The 25956-nt window shown below is 44.9% G+C and overlaps 1 protein-coding gene and 1 pseudogene across 2 annotated transcripts in view; one reads left to right on the top strand and one right to left on the bottom strand.

Annotated features, from left to right (window-relative positions):
• Window positions 1–10504: 10504 nt before the first annotated feature.
• The window catches only part of DHCR24 (24-dehydrocholesterol reductase), a 33262-nt gene continuing 17810 nt past the window's right edge, over window positions 10505–25956 (top strand). Inside the window, exons 1-4 of the mRNA XM_079915648.1 lie at window positions 10505–10976; window positions 15549–15704; window positions 24933–25038; window positions 25734–25852. Of these exons, the coding sequence (XP_079771774.1) occupies window positions 10746–10976; window positions 15549–15704; window positions 24933–25038; window positions 25734–25852 (612 nt within the window). The 5' untranslated portion in view covers window positions 10505–10745. The remainder of the gene's footprint in view (window positions 10977–15548; window positions 15705–24932; window positions 25039–25733; window positions 25853–25956) is intronic.
• Window positions 11931–13504, bottom strand: LOC307193841 (large ribosomal subunit protein uL22-like; annotated as a pseudogene). Its single transcript has one exon. The product of its transcript is annotated as a large ribosomal subunit protein uL22-like (transcript).

The raw sequence follows: 25956 nt of genomic DNA, 5'->3' as shown, positions 1-25956 counted from the left end.
GCTACGTGCTTTATAAGCACAAATTCATTTACTACTCATAGCAGACTTAAATGGATGCTGTTATTATCCCCATTGTACAGATGAAGAAATTGAGGCTTAGAGAGACTAGGAAACACAGGCCAGCTCATATAATTAGCAACTGCAGAAAATGGAACTCAACCCAGGTTTGTCTGACTCCAGAGTCCACACTGTTACCCACCTGTTACATACTCTGTCCTCATGGCTACCTCTTCCTGGCTCAGCCTCCCCTAAAATAAGAAGATTTTGGTGGAAATTTAAGGGCAACCTCATACAGTGGAAAGAACATGAGACCAGGAGTGCCACAGGCCTGAGTGTGGTGGAATCCTGGCTCAGCCACTCATCAGCTGAGGGATATTGGGCAGTTACTTGACCTCTCTGAACTTACTCTTTCTGTAAAATGGAGATAAGAGACCAACTTCCCAGGGTTGTTGAGAACATTAACAATGAGGAGATATGGAATATCCCTAGGCAGTGTGTGGCACATAGTATCAAGTGTTCAATAAATGGTGGTTGTTAACAATGAGAATAAAGAGGCCTTCACATGAGGGCAACCAGGCTGATGAGAGGACTAGAGATCGAGCCATGTGAGGACCACTGATGAGCAGTGGCTGTGCTCACCTTGAGAAGGGAGCTATAATCGTCACCTTCAAATGTAGACAGTGTGTTGTCAAGTGCCAGGAGACAGGGAAGAATCATTCTGGGTGGCTCAAGAGGGTAGAACTGGGACCATCGAGACCCGTCCAGGAGTTTCTAACCACCTGAGCTGACTCACATTGAAACAGGCTTCTTTGCGAGGTGGTTGGGATCCTGTCATTGGAGGGTTTCCAGAGAGCATATGTGCCATGCATCTAGAAGGGATGCTTTGGGGGACATCCCTAGCTGTCCAGTGGTTAAGACTCCATGCTCCCAATGCAGGGAGCACAGGTTCAATCCCTGGTCAGGGAACTAAGATCCTGCATGCCACAAGGCACAGCCAAAGGAAAAAAAAAAATAGAAGGGATGCTTTGCAACCGTGGTTCTTCTCAAACTTGGGTGTGTCAGCATCACATGGAGGGCTTGTGAAAGTACAGGTTGCTGGGCCTGCTTCCACAATTTTTGCTTCACTAGGCCTGGGGTGGGACCTGAGAATGTGCATCTGTAACCAGTTCCCAGGGGTGCTACTGCTGGCCTGGGCCCACGCTTGGAGAACCTCCACTCGAGAAAGCAGTAGTTTCTAAATCCCAGGCCCATTTGTTCGGTACACAGCAACACTTCCAGAAGGTGCAGCAAAGTCAGAAAAGTCATGAAATGCGACAAGTGTTTTGCAATGCCAAATGTTTTCAATTTGAAGGACTGCCCTTTATTCTGAGCATGTGACTTTCCTACTTTCTCCGACGTTAAAATTTCCTTCCTTTCGTGGAAAGATGATAACAGATGGTGGTTCTCTCGTTAGTTTCTTGGTTTCTTTACATGGCAAAATAACAAGCTGGCAGCCCTGTCATGGTCTTCAATTTTTTAAAACATCTTTTTGGTCCATGTACTTCTAAAATTGAGGACATGCTGCTCCTGGGCATGTAAGAGTTTAGACTGAGTTTCTCTAAGAGATGCCGTCCAAAGTTAAGCTCAGGGGTCTTTTAAAAAGGCATTACGCACCTCTTTGCCTGGCAGAACAGCTTACTTGGAATATATGTGATCTTTTATTGATGATTCAAGGTATTATTATGCACATCTATTACTATAAAGAGCTGTCAAACCCACAAACATGCCCTCAGGGAGGCTACTTAGAAAAGGACCGTTTGTCTCTCATTAAACCACCCAGACTCCTTTCCAGTTGTGAGTAGCAATCCTTCTGCCTCTGCAATTCACTCTCACCCCATCCACTGTTGTCTATTCTTCCACCCATCGCCCACAGAATGTCAGGCCGCCGAGCTTATTAAATCAGTGGTTTCATTTTACACATTTTTAAGTCAGTAGTCTGTGACTTTGGGACTGTTTATCTCTGCCAAGGAATGAGGCCATAGGCCCAGTACATGATCAAAGAGATTTGCCCCTTTCTTCTGGGAAACATGACAGATAATATTCACTGGAATTTGCCACCTGCCAGGACTTCTCTAGAGTGGATAAGTAACTTGCCCAGGGTTAATATATGGAGGAGTCAGGATTCAAATCAGAACTACGGGAATGAAATTGGTACGCTAACCTCTTCTCCACCTGCCTTCAGGGGTGTTTGCAATGCTGAGCAGCTGGAGGTCTGAACACTGAATAAATGAAGGTTCATAGATGTTATTGTTTGTATGTGATGCTTAGTCGTTGATCATTTTTTAAGGGATGTACTGATTTTGTTGGGAGAAATTGAAATTATTCTGATTTCAAGAATCAAGATGGAGAACAGGTAACTTCAGGACACTGGCCCTGTGTGGGCACTGGGCACTGGGCAACTAGGAGACAGCTCTTTTGTCCCCAGGAGCTCACAGCGCGGCTGCAAGAGAGGAAAGCAGGACTGGGTACGGGAAGGGAGGAGCAGGAGACTGCCATTTTTGTGAAAAAACCTCTTACTGTGCTTTGGCCTGTTGAACTGTATGCTTGTGACCTTTGCTGAAGTCGAACAAAGCCCGGACCCATACCACTTGTGTGTGCCTGGTTCATGATAGCTTTCTTAGGAGGTCAATGCCCAGCATCTTATTCTCTTTGTCCAGCTCCCTAACCTCTCCAAACACTGACATATCAAGGACACATCAATGCCTACATTACAGTGTTGTTTTGAAGGTTATATTAAGATGATGGATGAGTCATGCCTGGTACAACAGGTGCTCAATTCTTCTCCTTATGATGATGATGCCAGAAAAATTTCCCTTCCTTTTAAGTATTCTGCATAATTGGACCGCTCATGAGGTATTTAGCATATTCTACTTTGTACTGTTACACTGTATTTAATTGTACTATGATAGTGTATTTAAATGTAGAGCATTGAGAATTGTGCCTGACAAAGAATCATGTTCCATAAATATTAGCTGCTGTGACTATTAGGATTGGCATTGCTTTTTCTGCATATGTATCTTACCTACCACACTATGACCCATGGGACAGAGGTCCTGTTGGATGTATCCGTCTTTGCCCTCCCAACCTGTTCCCGGCAGCGATAGGCACATAGTAGGCATTTGACCAATATTTTTGGAATGGACTATGGCCTATCTTATATAGTTATGAATATGTATATGACATTCCCAGAATTTCACTAACAGTTGTGTTTGTCTCTCAGTTGTATAGTACTCACATTCTGCCTTACTTTATAGTTAGCTTTTGTCATGTCTCCCCATCAATCCATGATCTCAAGGACCGTGTCTCTATAACCTAAGACCCAGTTCAGTTTGCTGTATGGAGTTAAAGGTGGATACACAGAAAAGTGTTTATATGAAATAAATGAAGCTTAAGCTTCAGGGACCCTCACTTACCGGAGCACCTCCTGAATTCCTGGTTAATGAGTGTCCTCAATTCAAAAAGTAGAGATTATTCACTGCATGAGAAAATTCGAAATGCTTTGAAGACTTACAGCTCATAATTGAAAGAAACTTAATAGAGATTTTTCCGAATTTGATAATGATCCGAAAAAATTTGCCATGACATTGACAATAGTTACTTATATACCAAAACGTTTCCAAACTATCAATGATAAAAAGCAAATGTTGGTCAGCCATGTTGGAAGAAGGACTGAATTATCATTTTATTCTCTCTGCTTATAAAATGATATTATAAAATTGTTTTCACAGGAAGAAATGATAAAAGAGAATTGAGGCCCAAAAATATACGAAAAAAGTATGAGACAGGTGTATCCAGCAGTTTAACAAAAATTTTATTTTTCTAGATTTTGTGATATTTGTGGTACCTGTCATCTTAAAATGTATAATTTGTGATTTTTTCTCATTCTAAATAAGTAACCACAATGATGCTTCATAATTTTGTGGTCTTTTCCTTAAAAAGAGCATCCCGAATTGTATAAAACTTAGACTCTGGGAATTCCTTGGTGGTCTGGTGGTTAGGACTCCACGCATTCACTGCAGAGGGGGTGGGTTCGGCCCTGGTCGGGGAGTTAAGATCTTGAGAGCTCATGGCACAGCCAAAACAAACAAACAAGCTTAGACACCATAAAACCTGGGAATATCCTTGTTGATACAGGTTGCTTGTTAAAATAATAATCAGACTGTATTACTCTGAAATTTTTAATGTTTTTTCTGGCCCCCAAATGAAGTCCAGAATCATTACCGTGGCCTAGCTCCTGCCTGTCTCCTCCACTCTTCTCCTTGTTCCTTAAGCTCCAGCCACACAGGACTTCTTCCTGTGGGTCCTCCCAGGCCCAGAGTCTTCCTTCCAGGAGGCTATTTCCTCCATCTTGACCAAGTCTCACCCGGATGTCGTTGCCCGGATGATGCCTGTTCACTTTTCAGGTTTCCCAGGCAAACTGTCCCTTCTCCCCCAGATAAGATCTTGTTAAAATGAAGATTCTGATTCTGTAGGTAGGGGGTGGAGCTAAGATTCTGCATTTCTACCAAGTTCCCCGGGGGGAATCAGGCACTGCCAGTCCAAGGACCACATTTTGAGTAAGAGGCACTGGACCTCATGAAGTCCCTTGCTTTACTACCCTATGTTCCTCTACTGTGCAACTTGTGTACTGTGTTCAAAAACATGATAATGAAAATTCACTGGAACTTTGCCCATCATAACAAAACTTTGAAAATAAATGTCCTTCAATAGAGACTGATTGAATAAATTAAGCCACACACATATACCCCCGTACACACACATACAAACACACACTGGAATACAAGGAAACCATTAAAAATGCCTATAGCCGGGCTTCCCTGGTGGCGCAGTGGTTGAGAGTCGCCTGCCGATGCAGGGGACACGGGTTCGTGCCCCGGTCCGGGAAGATCCCACATGCCGTGGAGCGGCTGGGCCCGTGAGCCATGGCCGCTGAGCCTGTGCGTCCGGAGCCTGTGCTCCGCAACGGGAGAGGCCACAACAGTGAGAGGCCCACGTAATGCAAAAAAAAAAAAAAAAAGCCTATAGCCTATGGTTCAGTTTTTATAAAGCAAACTGTAAAGCTCATGTTGAGTTGATCTTGTTTGGGAAATTATGTACATATATGTACATGGGCCCAGAGGTATGTCTAGGAGGATGTTCACGAATATGGGAACTTTAGTTGTCTCTGGATGATGAACCATTTGAGGTGATTTTTTACTTTCTTTTCTGGCTTTTTTTGTGTAGTTTGAATTGTTTAGAAGAATATACCCCACACTTCAAAAGGAATAAAGCTATTTTTACACAAAATATAATAAGTTATAGTATTATTAATCTGCTTTTTAAAAATATTGCTCCTTCTAAAACAGCCATGCCTTTAAAATAGCCACGACAAATTAGTAAGGGCTAATTTGCTAGACTGATTCATTAACGTCTTGGAAAGAAGACAACAGTGCCCTAAAGGCAAAGGATCAGAAAATGGACTCCGATGGTTTGTCCACTACTTACCCCAGTGATGTCCAGTTATCATTTCTTTGCCCCAGACCCAACAACCATAGACTCACTCTCTCAGTCAGTATAACAGAATATTGTAGAGTGGGGAGCTTAAACAACAGACATTTATTTCTCACAGTTCTGGAGGCTGGAAGTCTGAGATCAGGGTGCCAACACGGTAGGGTGCTTGGTGAGGGCCTTCCTCTTGGTCCACAGGTGGCTGTCTTCTCACTGCACCCTCACACGGCAGAGAGAAAGAGCTCTGGTCCTATCACCTCTTTATAGGGGCACTAAGTGCACCATGATTAGCTCTTCCCTCATGACCTCATCTAACCCCAATTACCTCCCAAAGCCCTCATCTCCTAATACCATCACATTGGGGATTAGGGTTTCAACTTATGAATCCGAGGGGACACAAACATGCAGTCCACAGCACTCATCTTTTCTCCTACTCTGCCCCCAACCTATCACTTTACAGTTGGCCCTCCATGTGTGCAGTTCTGCATCCACAGATTCAACCCCCTGGGAATCAGGTGATACTGTAGTATGTATCTAGTGAAAGAAATCCACACATAAGTGGACTCGTGCAGTTCAAACCCATGTTGTTCAAGGGTCAACTGTATAGACATATATATATATATATATATATATATATAAAATGTATACAACTCTTCATGTGCTTCCATAGTACCCTATAATTCCTTATCATAGTACTTAACACATTGATTCATAATTGCCTATTCATTTGTCCAGATCCCCCACAATGATCTGTCAGGACAATGATTGTGTCTAGTTCACTACTGTATCCCCAGTACCTTGCACGATTCCTGCACATCAATAATCACTGAAGAATGCAGACACGGTTAATTTCCATCTAAAATTGATTCCCCTTCTCCTTCAGGATGTTGCTGTATCTGATGGAGCCCCTGGAACCGTGGCCACTCTGGCCATTATCAGGGAAGCTGACCCGGGAAAGACAGAATAAGCAGAAGACAGGAAGAACCGGGTCTTTCAAGAAGTCATTGAGGGGCTTCCCTGGTGGCGCAGTGGTCAAGATCTGCCTGCCAATGCAGGGGACATGGGTTCGAGCCCTGGTCCAGGAAGATCCCACATGCCGTGGAGCAACTAAGCCCGTGCGCCACAACTACTGAGCCCGTGAGCCACAACTACTGAAGCCCACATGCCTAGAGCCTGTGCTCTGCAACAAGAGAAGCCACCACAATGAGAAGCCTACACACTGCAACGAAGAGTAGCCCCCGCTGGCCGCAACTAGAGAAAAGCCCTCGTGCAGCAATGAAGACCCAACGCAGCCAAAAATAAATTAAAAAAAAAAAAATTCATTGAGCTAATGACTTAACCAACTCTGGGTCAAACTACACTCAGACTTCTGGCTATATGAGAGAATAAACACCCTTATTGTTGCTGCTGTTTGAGTTATAAAGCATCACCAGTGAGAGGTTGAGGGAACAAATGAATGAATGACTCTGACCACGAGCATAAGAAAGCCAGCTCCCCTAGAATGGAGTTAAAGTCTTGTCCTGGAGACTTCAAAAACTGCTTACTGTTTTTAAGATACACAAGGTGATAAGACAACAAAGTCTTGATTATCTGGAAGTTAGCTTATTATGGTTTTCCAGATAAACTGGGCTTTTAGGCAAAAGCTGCACTTTGCAAGGGAAAAGAATCTCTTATTAGGGCTTCATTTAAAAACAAAGACTATTCTTAGAGATGTTTCAGAGTCAATACACATTCAGTCCAATCTCCTAAATGTTAGCACGTGTAGTCATAACTTGGAGACCTGTTAAAAAGCTGACTCCTGGGCCTCACCCTCAGTGGGATGTGGTGGGGTCCTGGAATCTGCATTTTAGCCAGCAATCGGATGTGGATGGTCTCAGACCACACTTCAAGAAGCCCTATTCTTTTTTTTTTAATAAATTTATTTATTTTATTTATTCATTTTTTTGGCTGAGCTGGGTCTCTGTTGCTGCACGCGGGCTTTCTCTAGTTGTGGCGAGCGGGGGCTACTCTTCATCGCTGCGCATGGGCTTCTCATTGCGGCGGCTTCTCTTGTTGTGGAGCACGGGCTCTGGGCACGCGGGCTTGAGTAGCTGTGGCACACGGGCTCCGTAGTTGTGGCACACGGGCTCAGTAGTTGTGGCACGCGGGCTCAGTAGTTGTGGCACGTGGGCTCAGTAGTTGTGGCTCACGGGCCTAGTTGCTCCGCGGCATGTGGGATCTTCCCAGACCAGGGCTTGAACCCGTATCCCCTGCATTGGCAGGTGGATTCTAAACCACTGCACCACCAGGGAAGCCCAAGAAACCCTATTCTAAAGCTTGCACTCCGTATCTCTAGAACCTAACCACAAGATATGGTGTTTCACACAATAATCAAGGGAGCAGATTCAAGTGATGGAAAGATCCAGAAAATGGGAGCCATATCTGGGCTTCTCTATTCACCAGAATAAGACGCTGATCAGGCAAGTCTCTCAAGCTCTCTCTGTCTGAATGACCCCATTTATTAAAAACAACGCAGATTAATAGTTCTCTGTATTGCCACCCCTCAGACTGGCTGTGAAGACCAGATGATCTCAGTAGCTGTACTGTACAAATATAATAAAATGCTCTTTGTTAGGACTCTGGTGTTTACTGAGCTCCTTAATAAGTAAAATTACTTGTGTTCCTTAGGCTCTATTCATTAAGCAAGAAATGGGGACTCACATTTTAGAAAGATTGTTTCATGGTCAAACTGTAAAAGGGATTTTGCTTAATTTCCAGTTAACCTGAGTACTTGTTAACCAGAACATCCTATTCCTAAGCATTCTAACTAGGTTTTTATGTAAATAATATACATTTATTAACAGTAATTCATGAGTAGACTCCCTATCAAAGGGAGCTTCCTTGACTTGTGCAAAAATTAATGGCCCAACAACCCACAGAATTGGAGAAAATATTTGCAAATCATGCATCTGATAAGGGATAATATCCAGAGTACACAGAGAACACCTAAAACTCAACAACAACAACAAAAAGCCCCAATTCAAAAATAGGCAAAGGATTTCAACAGACGTTTCTCCAAAGAAGATAGAGGTATGGCCAAAAAGCACATGAAAAGACGTTCAACATCATTAATCAACAGGTAAATGCAAATCAAAACTACAGTGAGATACCACCTTACAACCATTAGGACGACTACTGTCAAAAAGTCAAAATAGAAAGCAACAAGTACTGGTGCAGCCACTGTGGAGCAATATGGCAACTCAAAAATTAAACACAGAATTACCATACAATCCAGCAATTCCACTTCTGGGTATATGCCAAAAGAATTAAAAGGGTCTCCGAAAGATATTGGTACACCCATGTTTATAGCAGAATTATTCACGATAGCTAAAACATAGAAGCCACTCAAGGGTCCATGGATGGATAAGCAAAATGTGGTACATAAAATGGAATATTATTCAGACTTAAAAAGGAAAAGTAATCAATATCAAAATTATTAATGAGGTATTCTGCGTTCTCTTTTTTGCACTGTCTTTGAAATCCAGTGTGTGTTTTACACCTAAAGTATGTCTCAGTTTGGACTAGCCACATACCAGTAGCTAGAAGCTATTGTGTAAGAGAGTACAAGTCTAGACAATTCATTTTTGAAGCCTAATGCAAACAGCCTCTATTTTGACTTTTACGTTTACTTGAATATTTGAGCCTCTGTCTACATTCTTCCTTCATTCACTGGTCAGCAAACACTGGCGTGCCCACTATGCACCAAGCATTATGCTAGAAACCAGAAATACAAGAGTGGACATTTTATCCTAAAGCTCAGTCTGTGAGGGTGAGAGACACCCAGAGATGGTTATGAAATAATGTAAAAGAATCATGACAGAGACACCCTCTATTTTATGAGCACTTGAAAGGAGAAGGAAGTACCATCAATGTAGTTTTAGAGGTGTCCCTGAGTTGACTTCAAGGACCTGTAATGTTAGCTCTATGAAGAGGATGGGAAAGGGCATTCCAGGGGTGTCAGCTTGAGCAAAGGCCTGAAATGAGAGATAGTGGGGCCCCGGGAACGTCCAAAGAGTGCCTGTTAGGGCAGAGACAAAAGAGAGGAAAGTGTGGAGGCAAGCAAGGCCACTGAAGGGCCTGGTAAGTCATGTTTGGCTTCTAAAATAAAAAAATCTACACTTCCTAAAATGTCATAAGAAGTAACTGTCTCTCTACAGGATTGCGGTGGAATGCAAATGACACTGGATTCAAGCTTTTGCTGCTAACAGTCACGCTCCTCTGGACTGGCTGCTCCTTGTGGGCTGGGCCGTCTGCTTTGCTCACCACCCTGTCCCAGGGCCTGCAACGCTGCCTGGCAGAGCGGGAACTATAAGTTTACAGAGCCAGTACCTTCCTTCAGTCCTTTCCCCCGGTCCTCCCCTCCCCCTCAGTATAGCGGGAGAGGGGGAAGAGCGCCAACCCTAGCCTACGCTTCTTAAGTCCTCGGGAGTTCAGAGGCAGGCCTTCACCCCTCTAGGATGTTTCCTCATCTATAAAACGGGCTCACAACTACCCGCCGCTGGACTGTTGCGTAACTCAAATGAATTTACAGAAAGCGCCTCGAAAAATGAAAAGGTGCATCTCGTGGCCATGAGGGCATAGAGTGACACGACCTGTGGAGGTCGAGGCCAGGTTTCCACCCTCCCTGGCCGGTACGGGCATTCTCGGCCAAGCTGCAGGGTGACGGACCCAAGGCGTGGGGCGCCCCGACCCGACCCCCCGGGAGGTAACCGAACGCATGACCGCTTAACGCGCCTCACGAGAAGGCGCCACCTAAGGAGAAGGGGAGGAGGTTGCAGCCGCGCCCCTCAGCGGCGGGGCGACTCGTCAGTCCCCAGGGCCGGGAAACCTGAATCCCGGAGCCGCAGAGCGCCGTAAACCCCACCAGCGCCAGGGTCCCCGGCCACCCCCTCCCAGCGTGTCTGAGAGGAGAAGAGGGTGGAGCGGCCTGACTCCCGCAGCCAATAAAAGCAGCAGGTTCCTGGTCCGATCCCCGGCGCGGCTCGCCATTGGTCACCACCCGGGTCTCGGCCCACCGAACCTTTGCGACCCGAGCCAATCGCGAGGCGGCGAGGTGTCCTGGGGCTCGCGGGGAGCGGGCCGCGGGCAGCAGCGAGCGCAGGCCGGCGAAGAGCGGGTGGCGGTGACCAGCGGCGCGAGCCGGCATCCCCTCCCCGGCGCGGTGAGCCGCCGGCTCCACCATGGAGCCCGCCGTGTCGCTGGCAGTGTGCGCTCTGCTCTTCCTGCTCTGGGTCCGCGTGAAGGGGCTGGAGTTCGTGCTCATCCACCAGCGCTGGGTGTTCGTGTGCCTCTTCCTCCTGCCGCTCTCGCTCATCTTCGACATCTACTACTATGTGCGCGCCTGGGTGGTGTTCAAGCTCAGCAGCGCGCCGCGGCTGCACGAGCAGCGCGTGCGGGACATCCAGAAGCAGGTGAGCGGAGCCGGGTGGGGCGGGAGCCAGGCGCGAAGTGGTGCGCGGCGCAGGGGAGCCAGGGCTTCACGGAGGAGGTGGCGTCTGAGCGGGATTTGAACTAAACAAAAATGTAACTGGGGGGAGGGGTGCTTCCGGAGAGGGAACGGAGTAAGCAAAAGAGTAGAACAGAGCATTGCTCCGACATTTATGGAGTGCCTACTATGTGCAGAGTACGTACGGGGATCTGCAGGGATGTAAAGAATCATAAGAGAGGGTAGGAGAGCCATGCTCAAGTAGCTCTCACCCGGCCCAATCGATTTCAGAGGAGAAGGGGGTCTTCAGGAAGGTTCACCTGGCGCTGGAGACTGGGAAGCAGGGGGAGTGATTGGGGGAAAGTGTGAGCATAGGAGAAGAGAGGCAGAAGGTTGGAAAGTCAGTTTGGAACTAGGTTGGGGAGGGCCCTTCAGTTTGGAGTTTACTCCTTAGCAAGAAGGAGCTTTCCGCCTTCTTGTAATAGAGGACTAAAGTGAGAAGGTAGCCCCACACCAGGGTGGGGAGCCTCACAGACCCTGCGCCAGGCGCTCACTCTTGACAAGGCAGTGCCCACCTCCCAGTAACTCTATACGTCCTCCCCTGTGTCAGCACCCACAGAACCCCTGCCCCTGCTGCCGCTCACAGCCGCGCCTCCTCCCTCATGGCCACAGCTGGCATGGGCATCAGGCCTGGGCATCAGGCCTGGGCAGTTTCTTGGCTCCCTCTGCCCCTCCTTATGTTCCTCTCTTACTGGCGTCAGGTTGCAAAGAGCTTCTGTTTCCTGCTGCCACCCTCGCCACAGGTGTAGCAGCCTCCATGTTCTGTTTGCTGCTGGCTGGGTTCTGCCTCCAACAGCATGAAGATGGATGCGGAGAGCCATCCCTGTGAGGGATAGACCTTGGGCCAGGTGGGAGCAGGCAACATCTGGAAGCGCTTTACTCAGGCTGCCATGGGTTGCGCTGGTCACAGTCACAGCTCCAGAGCCCAGCCTACCCTCTGTCCCAAATGCACCCTGTTGCCTAGTTCTTTCTATGTGTTCAGATTTTTGATTTACCTGCTTGTCTGCCCCATCAGAGTGTGAGCTCCTTGAAGGCAGAGACTGCTATCTGACTCCCCTCTATCCCATGGGCCCTGGCCCAAAGCAGCACAGTGAGTGCTTAGGAACCTAAGCTAAACCAAAGGGCTCACTAGGGACAGGAAGATGAGGGGCCTTGCCAGACTGGCCCGCTGCTGAGGACCTGCCCTGTGCCACACCCCATGCCATTGATGACCATTATTTCTCATCCTCACAGCAACACTTTTTTTTTTTTTTAAACTTAGGTCTTTTCTTTTTTTAACTTTTATTTGCTTTTTTTTTTTTTTTCTTTGCGGTACGCGGGCCTCTCACTGTTGTGGCCTCTCTCGTTGCGGAGCACAGGCTCCAGACGCGCAGGCTCAGCGGCCATGGCTCACGGGCCCAGCCACTCCGCGGCATGTGGGATCTTCCCGAATCGGCGCACGAACCCGTGTCCCCTGCATCGGCAGGCGGACTCTCAACCACTGTGCCACCAGGGAAGCCCTGCATTTTTTTGTGTGTGGCATTTATTCCCAAGCCATAAGTTTTGTTGTTGTTGTTTTGTTTTGTTTAATTAATTAATTAATTTTTGGCTGCATTGGGTCTCCGTTGCTGCACGCAGGCTTTTCTCTAGTTGCGGCGTGCGGGGGCTCTCATTGTGGTGGCTTCTCTTGTTGTGGAGCACGGGCTCTAGGTACGCGGGCTTCAGTTGTTGTGGCACATGGGCTCAGTAGTTGTGGTGTGTGGGCTCAGTAGTTGTGGCTCATGGGCTCTAAAGCGCAGGCTCAGTAGTTGTGGCACACGGGCTTAGTTGCTCCACAGCATGTGGGATCTTCCCGGACCAGGCCTCGAACCCATGTATCCTGCATTGGCAGGTGGATTCTTAACCACTGTGCCACCAGGGAAGTTCCGTTGGCCATAAGTTTTTATTTCTTCAGTTTCTTCTGGAATATATTTTTCTTCCGTGCAACCTCCTCTTCTGGTTTAGTAACAATCTGCTCTTTTTCGGTAAAGATCATCTCAGTGTGGCAGGGAGAGCTCATGTATGGGTTGATCTGACCATGAGCTCTGTTAAGTCCTGTGCCGCATCTTGGGGGCTTTATTCACTTGGATGTGCTCAATGACCAGAGAATCTGCGTTTAAGCCCTTAAGTTCAGCATGACTCTGCATTTTTGAGCATGTGCTGTCAAAATTCAGCACTCCTTTTGGGCCACTGACCCCGCGTCCAGCCCCACTGTTCGGCCTGGGCACACCTACTAACTCCACCATTGTAACAATGGAATGGCACACATTGCTTCTGTAAAGTGATATCTGTCAGATACTTGGTGGCTTTTCGGTTATGCATACCCTTAACGGCCTGGACAGTTTCACCAGTGTTCTTAAAGTGAACACGAAGATTCGAACCTCTTGATTTGCATGATTTTGTGGGGTTTTCTGGGTCAAGTGAATACCAAATCATTTTTAGAGGTCACCTCAGGCAGCTTACCGGAAAAGGACCACCCTGGTAGGTCTTGTACCTGTTCTACAGGTGGGAGATATTGAGGTTCAAACTGTAAGTCATGTTCCCAAGATGATATAGCTAGTAAATGGGTCTGGAACTCAGGTCAGCTTGATTTCAGAGCCTGAACTGTGACATTTCTTCTCTCCCAGCCCATTTCATTCCACCCTGGAGGTCTGGTTCCATTGACTCACACCTGGAATGTGATAATAGCTACCTGACCAGTTGCCTGTTCCCTGGGCCCTCCCCACCTCTCCTTGGCCTGCCCTTAGTCATAACGGCAACACTCCACAGGATTGCCTCCCTGCCCGAAGTCTTGGTTGGCTCGGGTCAGGATCCAACCCAACCAATGTTTCAGGCTTGATGGTCTCCACATTCACTTCATGCCCCACCGCCCCCCTTCCCATTCCAGGCTGCATGCAGCTCTCCCAATCCATCCTCCGCACCTCTGATCTTGTATTAAGTCCTGGGACTGCAGAGTCAGGCAGGGGCAGGGTCTGCCTGGTCATCCCTTTACCCCCTGCTCACAGGAATCCCTTCCTCAGTAACACCCCTCTGCGCGAACACCTCTGCTTCACGTGGCACCCTGGCCTCTCCAGTCACAGAACAGTTCTTCCCCACGTTGAACTGTTTGCCTGACCAGCTTCAATCCAGCTTCTTCCAAGGACTCTTGGTTGCAAGTGATAGAAAACCAACTCCAACTGCCTTGAGCAAAAAGGGACTTCGTTGACCCAGGTCTTGAAAAGTCCAGGAGTGAAAGTGGCTCAGACATCACCGGATCCAGGATTCGTCTCCAGCTGCCATCCCTTGGCTCCGCTTTCCTCTGAGTTGACTTTGCTCTCAGGGAGGCCGTCTCCCTGCGGAGGCCGTCTCCCTGCGGAGGCCCCCTCCCTGCGGAGGCCCCAGCAGTTTCTGGCTTACATCCAACCAGCCTAGCAAACCCAAGTGAAGTGAGAGGGCCTCTCCCAGGATCGGTCTTAACTGGCTTCACTTGGATCACAGACCCATCCCTGAACCAGCCACTGTGGCCAGGGGGATAGAATCAGACCTCAGTCATGTGCCCACCTCCTGGGGCAGGAGGGGAATCAGCTTCACCTGGACCAAAGGAAGATGGGAGTGTTACAAGCAGATGAAGAGGACATGGGTGGTCGCAGGTCACAGCAACAGATATCCACCTCCCTGCCCTTGTCCATCAGCAGGAAGGGCATGCTTCCTCCCATGTTCCTGATGGGCTTGTCATTTCCTGGGCCATTTCTTCTCTGTACATCGTGCTCTGGTCACTTACAGAAGGGTTTTGCAAAAGTTCTTCCTCCCATTGGCTTGGTGGGCCTCCCCTGCCTGTCCTTTCCCCCTGCTAGTGATGCATGAGTTAACACGCGCAAATGCTTGGAACAGGGCTTGGCACCTAATAAGCCTCAGTAAATGTTAGCTGTTACTCTGTTGACTATTAATTTAAGCCCCTTTATCCGTCCAGGCCTAAAGTTAGTTAGTTCTGATGGTGAATCTGGGCTCTGCCCTTCAGTGGTTGTGTGACCTTGGACAAGTTATTTTGCCTCTCATTTTCTTCGTCTGCAAAAGGAGGCAGGTCATCCAAACCACCTGGGGTTGTTGTGAGAATTAAGTGAGACAAGATACAGCAGTGCTTGGTACAATGATGGCAGCTAGTAAATAGTTATCATTTGTGCGGTTGTTATTACTACCATTACGAAACCTGTCCTGAACTTTGCAGTGAGAATAAATGTTTTCAAAGTGCTTTGATCCTGTTCTCTTGCTCTTTTTTCATTCTGCTTTGTGATGTGGCAGCACTTTGGCTTTTCTGTCGGCCTCACTAGCCGGGGAGAGTCCAGAGGATAGGGCCAGTGGGTGTTTCATCATTCCGCTCCTCCTGGTACCTGGAAGGATTCAGGGCCTCGGTAAATTCCCAGCTCCCTCTCCTGAAAGCAAGGCTGTGAGCTGCCCAGGGGATCTCTGGCAGGCCCAGCTCAGCCTCTTCTCATGTCTGCAGGTGCGGGAATGGAAGGAGCAGGGCAGCAAGACCTTCATGTGTACAGGGCGCCCTGGCTGGCTCACCGTCTCACTGCGGGTTGGGAAGTACAAGAAGACACACAAAAACATCATGATCAACCTGATGGACATTCTGGAAGTGGACACCAAGAAACAGGTGAGAGTGGCATGGTTCCCTGGCTCTGGGAGTGGGTGGGGCACTGCCCCTGGTGCAGATGACTCACAGGGAGATGATTTTAGCCAAAGGCGTCTCAGGGTGGACGGGACCAAGGCCCTTGGTCATCACAGAAGGCTCTGGCCACCATTGCCATCCTCTAGAGCCTCACAGCTTTGGAAGAGAATGGTCATAGCCCCATCTCACAGGTGGGCAAAGTGAGAGCTCAGGGGAATTCTTTGATTATCTGCAGTTCTACAGGAAGACAGGGATGGGGAAATCATGGGCAAAAATGAGAGACAAAAATGAACCTATTTACCTCTTCCCAGTAAGGAAGCATACTGGTAAAAATTGGGCTGTGGAGGTGGCTCAGAGGGTGGGCCTCATTCCAAGCTTTCTGGAGACCCACTTGTTAATAGCCTTAGATGTGTGCATACTCTTTGGCCTATCTAGTATTTCTACTTCTTGAAACCGGGCTCAAGGAAAAGGGAAATAAACTTAAATCAAAAACAACTCAGAGAGAGAGATTGTATCACGGCTTTGTTTTTAATCAAAGACAACACAATATCGAATAGTAGTGAGTTGTTAAATATGGTATATCCACGTCATGGCATTTTGTTGTGACACCTTGGCCAAGTTGCTTAATTTCCCTGTGCCTTTTTCCCCTTAACAGCTTTCTTGACATATACTTGATGTACAATAAACTGCACGTAAAATATACAATTAATAATAAATTTTGACATGTGTATGCACCTGTGAAACCATTACCACCATCAAGACAATGAACTATCACCCCAAAAGTTTCTTCATGCCACTTTGTAATCCCTCCCTCAGGTTCCTCCCTGCCTCTTTTCCCCACATCCCTAAGCAAATAATGACCTGCTTTTCATCACTATAGATGGGTTTGTATTTAGAGTTTTATATAAATAGAATCATGCATTATGTACTCTCTTTTATTTTGTCTGGCTTCTTTCACTCAGCGTAATTATTCTGAGATTCATCCATGTTGAAGCATGTATCAGAAGTACATTCTGTTTTTATATATATTTTATATATATATATATCACAGTTTGTTTATTCTTTCACTTATTGATGGATGTTTGGGTTGTTTCCAGTTTGGGGCTGTTACAAGTAAAGTGGCAAGGAGAGTTTGTATATAGTCATTGGGTGGACATATGCTCTTGTTTCTTTTGGGTAAATACTCAGCAGTGGAATAGCTGGGTCATATGGTAGGTGTATGGTTAACTTTTTAAAAACTGCCAGAGTATTTTCCGAGGTAGCTGTAGCATTTACATTCCTGCAAGTATTCCAGTTGTTCCACGTCATCGTAAACTTGGTATCGTTAGTCTTAATTTTAGCCATTCAGTTGGTGTATAGTAGGTATCTCAGTGTGGTTTTAACTTGCATTTTCCTAATGACTAATGAATGATATTGGGCATCTTTTCATGTGCGTATTTGCCCTTTGTATATCTTTGGTGAGGTGCTTGTTCAAGTCTTTTGCTAAGTTTTTAATTGGGTTGTTTGTTTTCTTACTAGAAACAAGACCTTCATCATATATACAATTTGTAAATATTTTCTCCCAGGCTTTGGCTTGTCTTTTGAAAACCAGAAAATTTTAATTTTGATGAAGTTGGATTTAATAATTTCTTTTATAGCTTGTGCTTTTGACATTTTATTTAAGAAATCTTGCCCTACTCCATGTCACAAAGGTTTTCTCTTCTGTTTTCTTCCAGCAGTATTATATTTTTCAGGGTTTACATTTAGAACTATGATCCATTTTGAGTTAATTTTTGCATATAATGTGAGATATGGGTCCCCCCAAATTTTTTTTGCACGTGGATTTCCAATTGCCCCAGCCTGTTTTGTTGAAAACACAATCCTTTCTCCACTGAATTGCCTTTGCACCTTTGTTGAAATCAGTTGTCCATATACACAGGTCTGTTTCTGGACTCTGCTGTTCTATTGATCTGTTCACCCATCTGTATGCCAAGAACACACTGTCTTGATTACTGTAGCTTATAATAATAAGTCCAAAAGAATGAGTTGGGAAGTATTCCTTCCTTTTCACTTTTCTGAAGGAGTTTGTATAGAATTTGTATTATTTCTGTAATAATTAGTGGAATTAACCAGTGAAGCCATCTGGGCCTGGAGTTCTGTTTGTGAGCAAGTTTTTAACTGCAAGTTAATTTTTTTTAATAGATACAGGGCTCCTCAATTTATTTGTTTCTCCTCAGTGAACTTTGGCAGTTTGTGTTTCTAAAGGTATTTGTCCATTTCACTAAGTTGTATAATTGATTGACATAAAGTTATTCATAATATTCCCTTACTGTCCTGTGAACATCTGTAGAATCTGTAGTGATGTCATATCTTTCATTCCTGATTCTGGTCATTTTGTGTCTGCTTTCTTTTCTTCCTGAGCAGTCTGGCTAGAGGTTAATCAGTTTTACTGATCTCAGAGAACTAGCTTTTGGTTTCATTGATTGTTCTCTTTTTGTTTGTTTGTTTTCTATTTCATTGACTTCTGTTTGATTTTTGTTAATTTCTTTCTTTTGCTGACTTTGGGTTTAATTTTACTCTTCTTTGTCTAATTTTTTAAGGTGACAACAGAGGCCATTGACTTAGAGCTTTCTTTTTTTTTTTAATATAGATGTTTAGTGCTATAAATTTCCACCTAAGCACGGTTTTAGAGCCATCCGCAAATCTGATATCTTACCTTTTCATTTTCATTCAGTTCAGACTACTTTCTGGTTTCCTTTTTGATACCTGCTTTGACCCAGAGGTCTTTTAGAAGTATGTTATTTAGTTTCCAAATATTTGGGATTTTCCAGAGATCTTTCTGTTACTGATTTCTAATTTAATTTAGTTGTTGTCAGAAAACATACTTTATATGATTAGAATGCTTTTCAACTTATTGAGACATACCTTATGGCCCAGAATATGGTCTACTTTGTAAGTGTTCCTTGTGCCTTTTTAAAAAAAAATGTGTATTCTGCTGTTTTGGGGTGATGTGTACTGTAAGTGTCAATTAGGTCAAATTGGTTGATAGTGTTGTTCAAGTCTTCTATATTCTTATGAATTTTCTCTTTACTTATTCCATCAATTCTTGAAAGGGGGATATTGAAATCTGCCTGTGATTGTAGATTTGTTTATATCTCTTGCACATCTTTCAGTTTTTGCTTCATGTAATTTGAAGCTCTGTTATTAGGTATATAAATGTTTGGGATTTTTATGTCCTGTTGATTAATTGATCTCTTTTTTTTTAAATAAATTTATTTATTTTTGGCTGCATTGGGTCTTCATTGCTGCACGTGGGTTTTCTCTAGTTGCGGTGAGCAGGGGCTACTCTGTTGCGGTGCGTGGGCTTCTCATTGTGGTGGCTTCTCTTGTTGCGGAGCACAGGCTCTAGGCTTGCGGGCTTCAGTAGTTGCGGCGTGCAAACTCTAGAGCGCATGCTCAGTAGTTGTGGCACACAGGCTTAGTTGCTCCGCAGCATGTGGGATCTTCCTGGACCAGGGCTCGAACCCATGTCCCCTGCATTGGCAGGCGGATTCTTAACCACTGTGCCACCAGGGACGCCCAATTGATCTCTTTATCATTGTGAAATGACCTTTTTAAAAAATTTATTTTATTGAAGTATAGTTGATTTACAATGTTGTGTTAATTTCTGCTGTACAGCAAAGTGATTCAGTTATACATATATATATTCTTTTTCATATTCTTTTCCATTATGGTTTATCACAGGATACTGGCTATAGTTCCCTGTGCTATACAGTAGGACTTGTTGTTTATCCATCCTATGTATAATAGTTTGCATCTGCTAATCCCAAACTCCCAATCTTTCCCTCCCCCACCCCACCTCCCCCTTGGCAACCACAAGTCTGTTCTTTATGTTTGTGAATCTGTTTGTTTCGTAGACATGTTCATTTGTGTCATAGTTTAGATTCCACATATAAGTGATATCATATGGTATTTGTCTTTCTCTCTCTGACTTACTTCACTTAGTATGATAATCTCTAGGTCCATCCATGTTGCTGCAAATGGCATTATTTCATTCTTTTTTATGGCTGAGTAATATTCCAATGTATATATATACCACATCTTCTTTATCCATTCATCGTCAGTGGACATTTAGGTTGTTTCTATGTCTTGACTATTGTAAATAGTGCTGCTATGAACATAGGGGTGCATGTATCTGTGAAATGACCTTTTCTATTACTAGTTATATTCTTTGCCCAGAAATCTACTTTGTCTGATATTAATGAAGCCACTCCAGCATTTTTTGACTAAGTGGTGACATGGTGTATCTTTTTCCATCATTTTCCTTTTTTTTTGCGGTACGTGGGCCTCTCACTGTTGTGGCCTCTCCCGTTGCGGAGCACAGGCTCCGGACACGCAGGCTCAGAGGCCATGGCTCACGGGCCCAGCTGCTCCACGGCATGTGGGATCTTCCCGGACCGGGGCACAAACCCGTATCCCCTGCATCAGCAGGCAGACTCTCAACCACTGTGCCACCAGGGAAGCCCCATCATTTTCCTTTTAATCTATTTGTATCTTTATAGTTAAAGTGTTTCTTGTAGGCAGCATATAATTAGGTCTTGCTTTTTTATCCAATCTGACAATTTCTGCCTTTTAATTCAGATTTAAGACCGTTTACATTTAATGTTATTATTGACACGGTTTGGTTTAAATTTGTTGCCTTGCTCTTTGTTTTCTATTTGTCTCATTTGTTCTTTGTTCCTTTTTTCTTTTTTTCTGTCTGCTTTTGGATTACTGAATAATTTTTATGATTCTGTCTTAGCTCTTTTGTTGACTTACTAGCTATAAGCCTTTGTTTTGTTATTTTAGCAGTTGTTTTAGGATTTATGGTATACACTTTCCTTGTCACACTCTACCTTCAAGTGATGGTATCCCATTTCATGTACAGTATAAGAATCTTAGAATAATATGCTTCCATTTCTCTTCTTTCCACCTTTGTGCTGTTGCTATCCTCCTTTTACTTTTATATATGTTATAAACCCCACACTACTAGTTATCTTTTAAAGAAATTTAAATAATAAGAAAAATCTTATATACTTACCCATATAGTTACCATTTCTTCGTTCCATTTTGTAAATTTGTATTTCCATCTGTTTCATTTTCCTTCTGCCTGAAGAACCTCCTTTGACATTTCTTATATGGTGATTTTGCTGGTGATGAATCTTTCAGCTGTTGTATGTCTGAAATAATTTATTTGTCTTCATTTCTTTTCCAACTTGTGTTGTGGTAAGATACACATAACAATTACCATCTTAACCACTTTTAAGTGTGCAGTTCAGTGGTATTAAATATATTCACCTTGTCATTCAGCCATCACCACCACCCATCCCCATGACTCTTTTCTTCTTGTAAAACTGAAACTCTATATCCATTAAGCAATAACTCCCCATTCTCCCCTCCCCCCAGACCCTGGCAACCATATTCTACTATCTGTTTCTATGATGTTAACCACTCTAAGTAACTCATGTAAATGGAATCATACAGTATTTGTCTTTTTGTGACTGGCTTATTTGACTTAGCATAATGTCTTCAAGATTCATCCATGTTGTAGCATATTGCAGAATTTTCTTCCTATTTAAGGCTGAATAAGATTCCATTGTATGTACATACCACATTTTGCTTATCCACTCATTCATCCATGGACACTTGGGCTGCTTCTATGTTTTAGCCATTGTGAATAATGCTGCTATGAACATGGGTGTACACATAGCATTTCAAGACGCTGCTTTCAATTATTTTGGGTATATACCCAGAAGTGGAATTGCTGGATCACATGGTAGTTTTAATTTTTTGAGGAACAGCCATACTGTTTTGCATAGTGGCTGCACCATTTTAACATCCCCACCAACAGTGCACAAGGGTTTTAATTTTTCCAAATCCTCACCAACACTTGTTATTTTCTGGTTTTGTTTTGTTTTTAATAATAGCCATCCTAATGGGTATGAGGTTGCCTTCATTTTTTTTTTTTAATTTTTTGTATTTTAATCATATAGAGATTTTACAACATCTTTTATTATTATTATAATTTTTTATTTATTATTATTTCCTTTTGCGGTCCACGGACCTCTCACTGTTGTGGCCTCTCCCGTTGCGGAGCACAGGCTCCGGACGTGCAGGCTCAGCGGCCATGGCTCACGGGCCCAGCCGCTCTGTGGCATGTGGGATCTTCCCGGACCGGGGCACGAACCCATGTCCCCTGCATCGGCAGGCGGACTTTCAACCTCTGTGCCACCAGGGAAGCCCTGCCTTCATTTTTGAAAGATATTTTCAGTGGTCATGGAACTCCAGGTTGACAGTTTTTTTCCTTCAGTACTTTAAAGATGCTCCAGTGTCTTTTTTTTTTAATAAATTTATTTATTTATTTTATTTTTGGCTGCGTCGAGTCTTTGTTGCTGCGTGCGGGCTTTCTCTAGTTGCGAGCAGGGGCTACTCTTCGTTGCAGTACGAGGGCTTCTCATTGTGGTGGCTTCTCTTGTTGCGGAGCACGGGCTCTAGGTGCGTGGGCTTCAGTAGTTGTGGTACACAGGCTCAGTAGTTGTGGCTCCTGGGCTCTAGAGCGCAGGCTCAGTAGTTGTGGTGCACGGGCTTAGTTGCTCTGTGGCATGTGGGATCTTCCCAGACCAGGGCGTGAACCTGTGTCCCCTGTGTTGCCAGGCAGATTCTCAACCACTGTGCCACCAGGGAAGCCCTCCAGTGTCTTCTTGCTTGCGTTATTTCTAACAAGAAATCTCTCATGCTTATCTTTGTTCCTCTGTATGTAACTTATCTTTTTCCTCTGGCTGCTTTTAAGATTTTATCTTTATAACTAGTTTTGAGCAATTATTACAATGTGCTGTGGTATAGTTTTCTTCATAATTCTTGTGCTTGGAGTCATATAATTTTTCATCAAATTTGAAATTTTGGGGGTCATTATTTCTTCAAATATTTTTCTTTCCCTTCCTCTCTCTCCTTTGAGGACTGCTATTACACATATGTTGGGCCACTTGAAGTAGTTCCACAGCTCAGCTCACTGATATGCTGTTCATTAAAGGTTTTTTCCCTCTGTGTGTTTCATCTTGGATAGTTTCTATTGCTGTGTATTTAAATTCATCACTCTTCTTCCGCAGTGTCTAATTTGCTGTCAGTTCCAACCAGTGTATTTTTCATCTCTAACATTGTGGTTTTCATTTCTAGAAGTTTGCTTTGGATCCTTTTACTGCCTTTTAAATGTCTGTACTTAACGTTCTGAGCATAGGGAATACAGTATCAATAATTACTTTAATGTCCTTGTTTGCTGATTTTAATATCTGTGTCAATTCTGGGTCTGTTTTATCAAAACACATTGATTGGTTATTCTCCTCATTATGGGTTGAATCTTCCCGCCTCTTTGAATGCCTGGTGAACTTTGATTGGATCCCAGGCATCATGAATTTTACCTTGTGTGGGGTGCTGGATATTTTTGTACCCCTGTAGACCTTAGTGAGCTTCGTTCTAAGATAGAGCCGAGTTAGTGAGAAACAGTTTGATCCTGTTTGGTGTTGATTTTTCAGGTGGGGCTGGAGCAGCATGTAATCTAGGGGCAATCATTCCCCGCTGCTCAGGCAAGAATATTCTGAGTACTCTACCCAGTGCCCTGGGAGTCATGAAGTTTTCCAGTCTGGCTTGTGGGAACAGATACTATTTCCTGCCCTGTGTGAGCCCCTGGCACTGTTACCTGCCAGGCTCTTCCCCTGGCGTCAGCCTCTGGTAATTTCGTCCTGTGTACGTACCAATCAGTCCTCAGTTGAATACTCAACGGGCACTCTTCGCAGTACTTCAGAGTTTTCTCTCTGCAGTTCTCTCCTCCCCAGTACTCTGTCCTGCAGACTCTGTTCACCTTGGTCTTCTAGGGCTCTTGACTCAGAGTGCACTGGGCTCTCCCTTCCTGCACCGCCTAACTCCAGGCAGTTAGCTGGGGCATTCATAGAGCTCACCCTGTTTGTTTCCTGCCAGCAATCATTAACTTCCCTGCCTGATGTTTACTGTGTTGAAAACTCCTGTTTCATATATTTTGTCCTTTTTTTCTCCAGGCAGCAGGTTAAACTGGTTCTTTTCGCTCCATCTTGACTGAAAGCAGAAGTCCTCCTGATGGCATATTCGTGTGTCCATTAAAAATCATGTTTTTTTTTAAGCGCAAACGTTTTTTGTTTATTTTTTTATTATGCGTAACATAGGCAAAATTATTTAAGTCAATAAATTTTTAAGGATTTCCTTCTACTGCCGGTCACCTCAGTTCCTCCAATATTTGGGTCATAATCTTCAAGACAGCCCTTTCAAAAAGAGTTTTTGCTCAATACACAGTTGTCTTGTCAGTCAGTCCGCAATTCTTTTAGTTGGGCTTCTTTGATCTACAGTGGAATATGGACACACTACAAAATTCCCCACCTGTAATCTTTGGGATCCAATTTCCCCAAGCAGTTTACTTTAGGACCGTGTTTAGGGTCAGAGGGGATGAATCTTCCTGGTTCTGGATTTTACACACCCTAGAAAAAGAGAAGCATTAGTTCCTGTTGAAGATTATGTCAAATTGAACAGTTTGAGAAACTACAGGAATACTGTATCGGTAGAAATACCAGGTCTAACATGCACAAAGCCAAGAAAACCAATGATGCCAGATACTGAATTAATATTGCCCTGTCCTTTGAACAAAAATCAGGTTTTCCAGGAGCATTTAATGACAAGGGGTCATGTCACAGTATAGCATTAAATTTTTTTTAAAAAGTCTGTGTTATGTGTGTTTGCATTGGGGTGTGTGTGTGTTGTATTAAAACATAAAAGTAGTAATATAGATATGCATGGGAAAAGACTAAAAGGAGATATACTCCAGTATTAACACTGATAACTTCGAAGAACTAGGATTAATGATTTTTGTCTTCTTCGTATATGCTGTTTCTTCCAAATAAATGAGTATTTCTTCTTCTAGAAGAAAAATAAACTAAGTATTAAATATAAAGGTATTTGAAAGAACAAGATTAAATACTATCTAACCCAGCACCAGAAACCCCATTCACTGTAACTAAAGGTGGTGGAATGCTCTGGAAAGAGGCTCTAAAGCCCATATAGGAATCCCCATGTTGATTGTTTGGGAAGGTCTGGGATAACACCTTCTGCAGACAGAAGCCCCCATTAGGCCTGGCAGCCTCCTTGTGACCCAGGGTCTCTCTTCTGTGTCAGCAGATTGTCCGCGTGGAGCCCTTGGTGACCATGGGTCAGGTGACTGCCCTGCTGACCTCCATTGGCTGGACTCTGCCTGTGCTGCCCGAGTTGGATGACCTCACAGTGGGTGAGAACTCAGACAGTCCTAGCGTCAGAGCTGAGGAACCTCGGCCCACCTTCCATCAGGTCCAGGAGTCACCACTGTCCCATCTGTGACAGATGTCACCCTGTCTGCTCGTCCAGCACCAAAGACAGGGCACTCACTGCCTGTCAGTCCATGTCTGAACAGCTTATGTTATCAGAATGCACTTTTCAATCGCTGTTTGGAACCTGCTTCCCTGTGACTTGCATCCATTGCTCCCTTTCTGCCCCATGGAACACACAGAATAAGTCGTCTCTCCTTCTATAGGATTCAAGGTCCCAGAGCCTTTCTTCTCCAGGGGAAACACCTTCAGGTCCTTTAACTGTTCCCAAGGGACACGGCTTCCCCCACCCAACCAACCCTCCTTTCATCAGTGTCCCTGTTGAAATGAATGCACAGGTTTCTAGGTTGTGTCTGGCCAGAGGTGATGGCGTGAGCGCCCTTGACGGGGTCTCCCACCCATCTTCCACCTCTAAGCAAGCCCTCATGCCCACATCTTAGGCCCTCCTTCTCTCTCCTGCCCTCTACATCCATAGAGATGGGAAATCTCCCCTAAGATCTGCCAGCCCTGTCATGCCTCCTTCATGCTCTGAGTTTCCCCAGCTCCAGCAAGGTGTCCTTTTCCCAGCTCTCCCCGACCCCCTTCCAGCTCTGCCTGGCTAATGCACATGTCTCTGCAGGGGGATTGATCATGGGCACAGGCATCGAGTCTTCATCCCACAAGTATGGCCTGTTCCAGCACATCTGCACTGCCTACGAGCTGGTCCTGGCCGATGGCAGCTTTGTGCGATGCACACCGGTGAGTTCAGAGATGGGGGATGCCCCCACCAGCCTGCTCTGGGCATTAAGGACCCCTGGGAGGTGGCTCCCCTGGGGGTGCTTCGTTTCAAATACACCTGTCCA

This window comes from Stenella coeruleoalba (assembly GCF_951394435.1).
Source record: "Stenella coeruleoalba genome assembly, chromosome: 1".
NCBI classification, from domain to species: Eukaryota; Metazoa; Chordata; class Mammalia; order Artiodactyla; family Delphinidae; genus Stenella; species Stenella coeruleoalba.
This window is presented reverse-complemented; position numbering and strand designations above follow the sequence as displayed.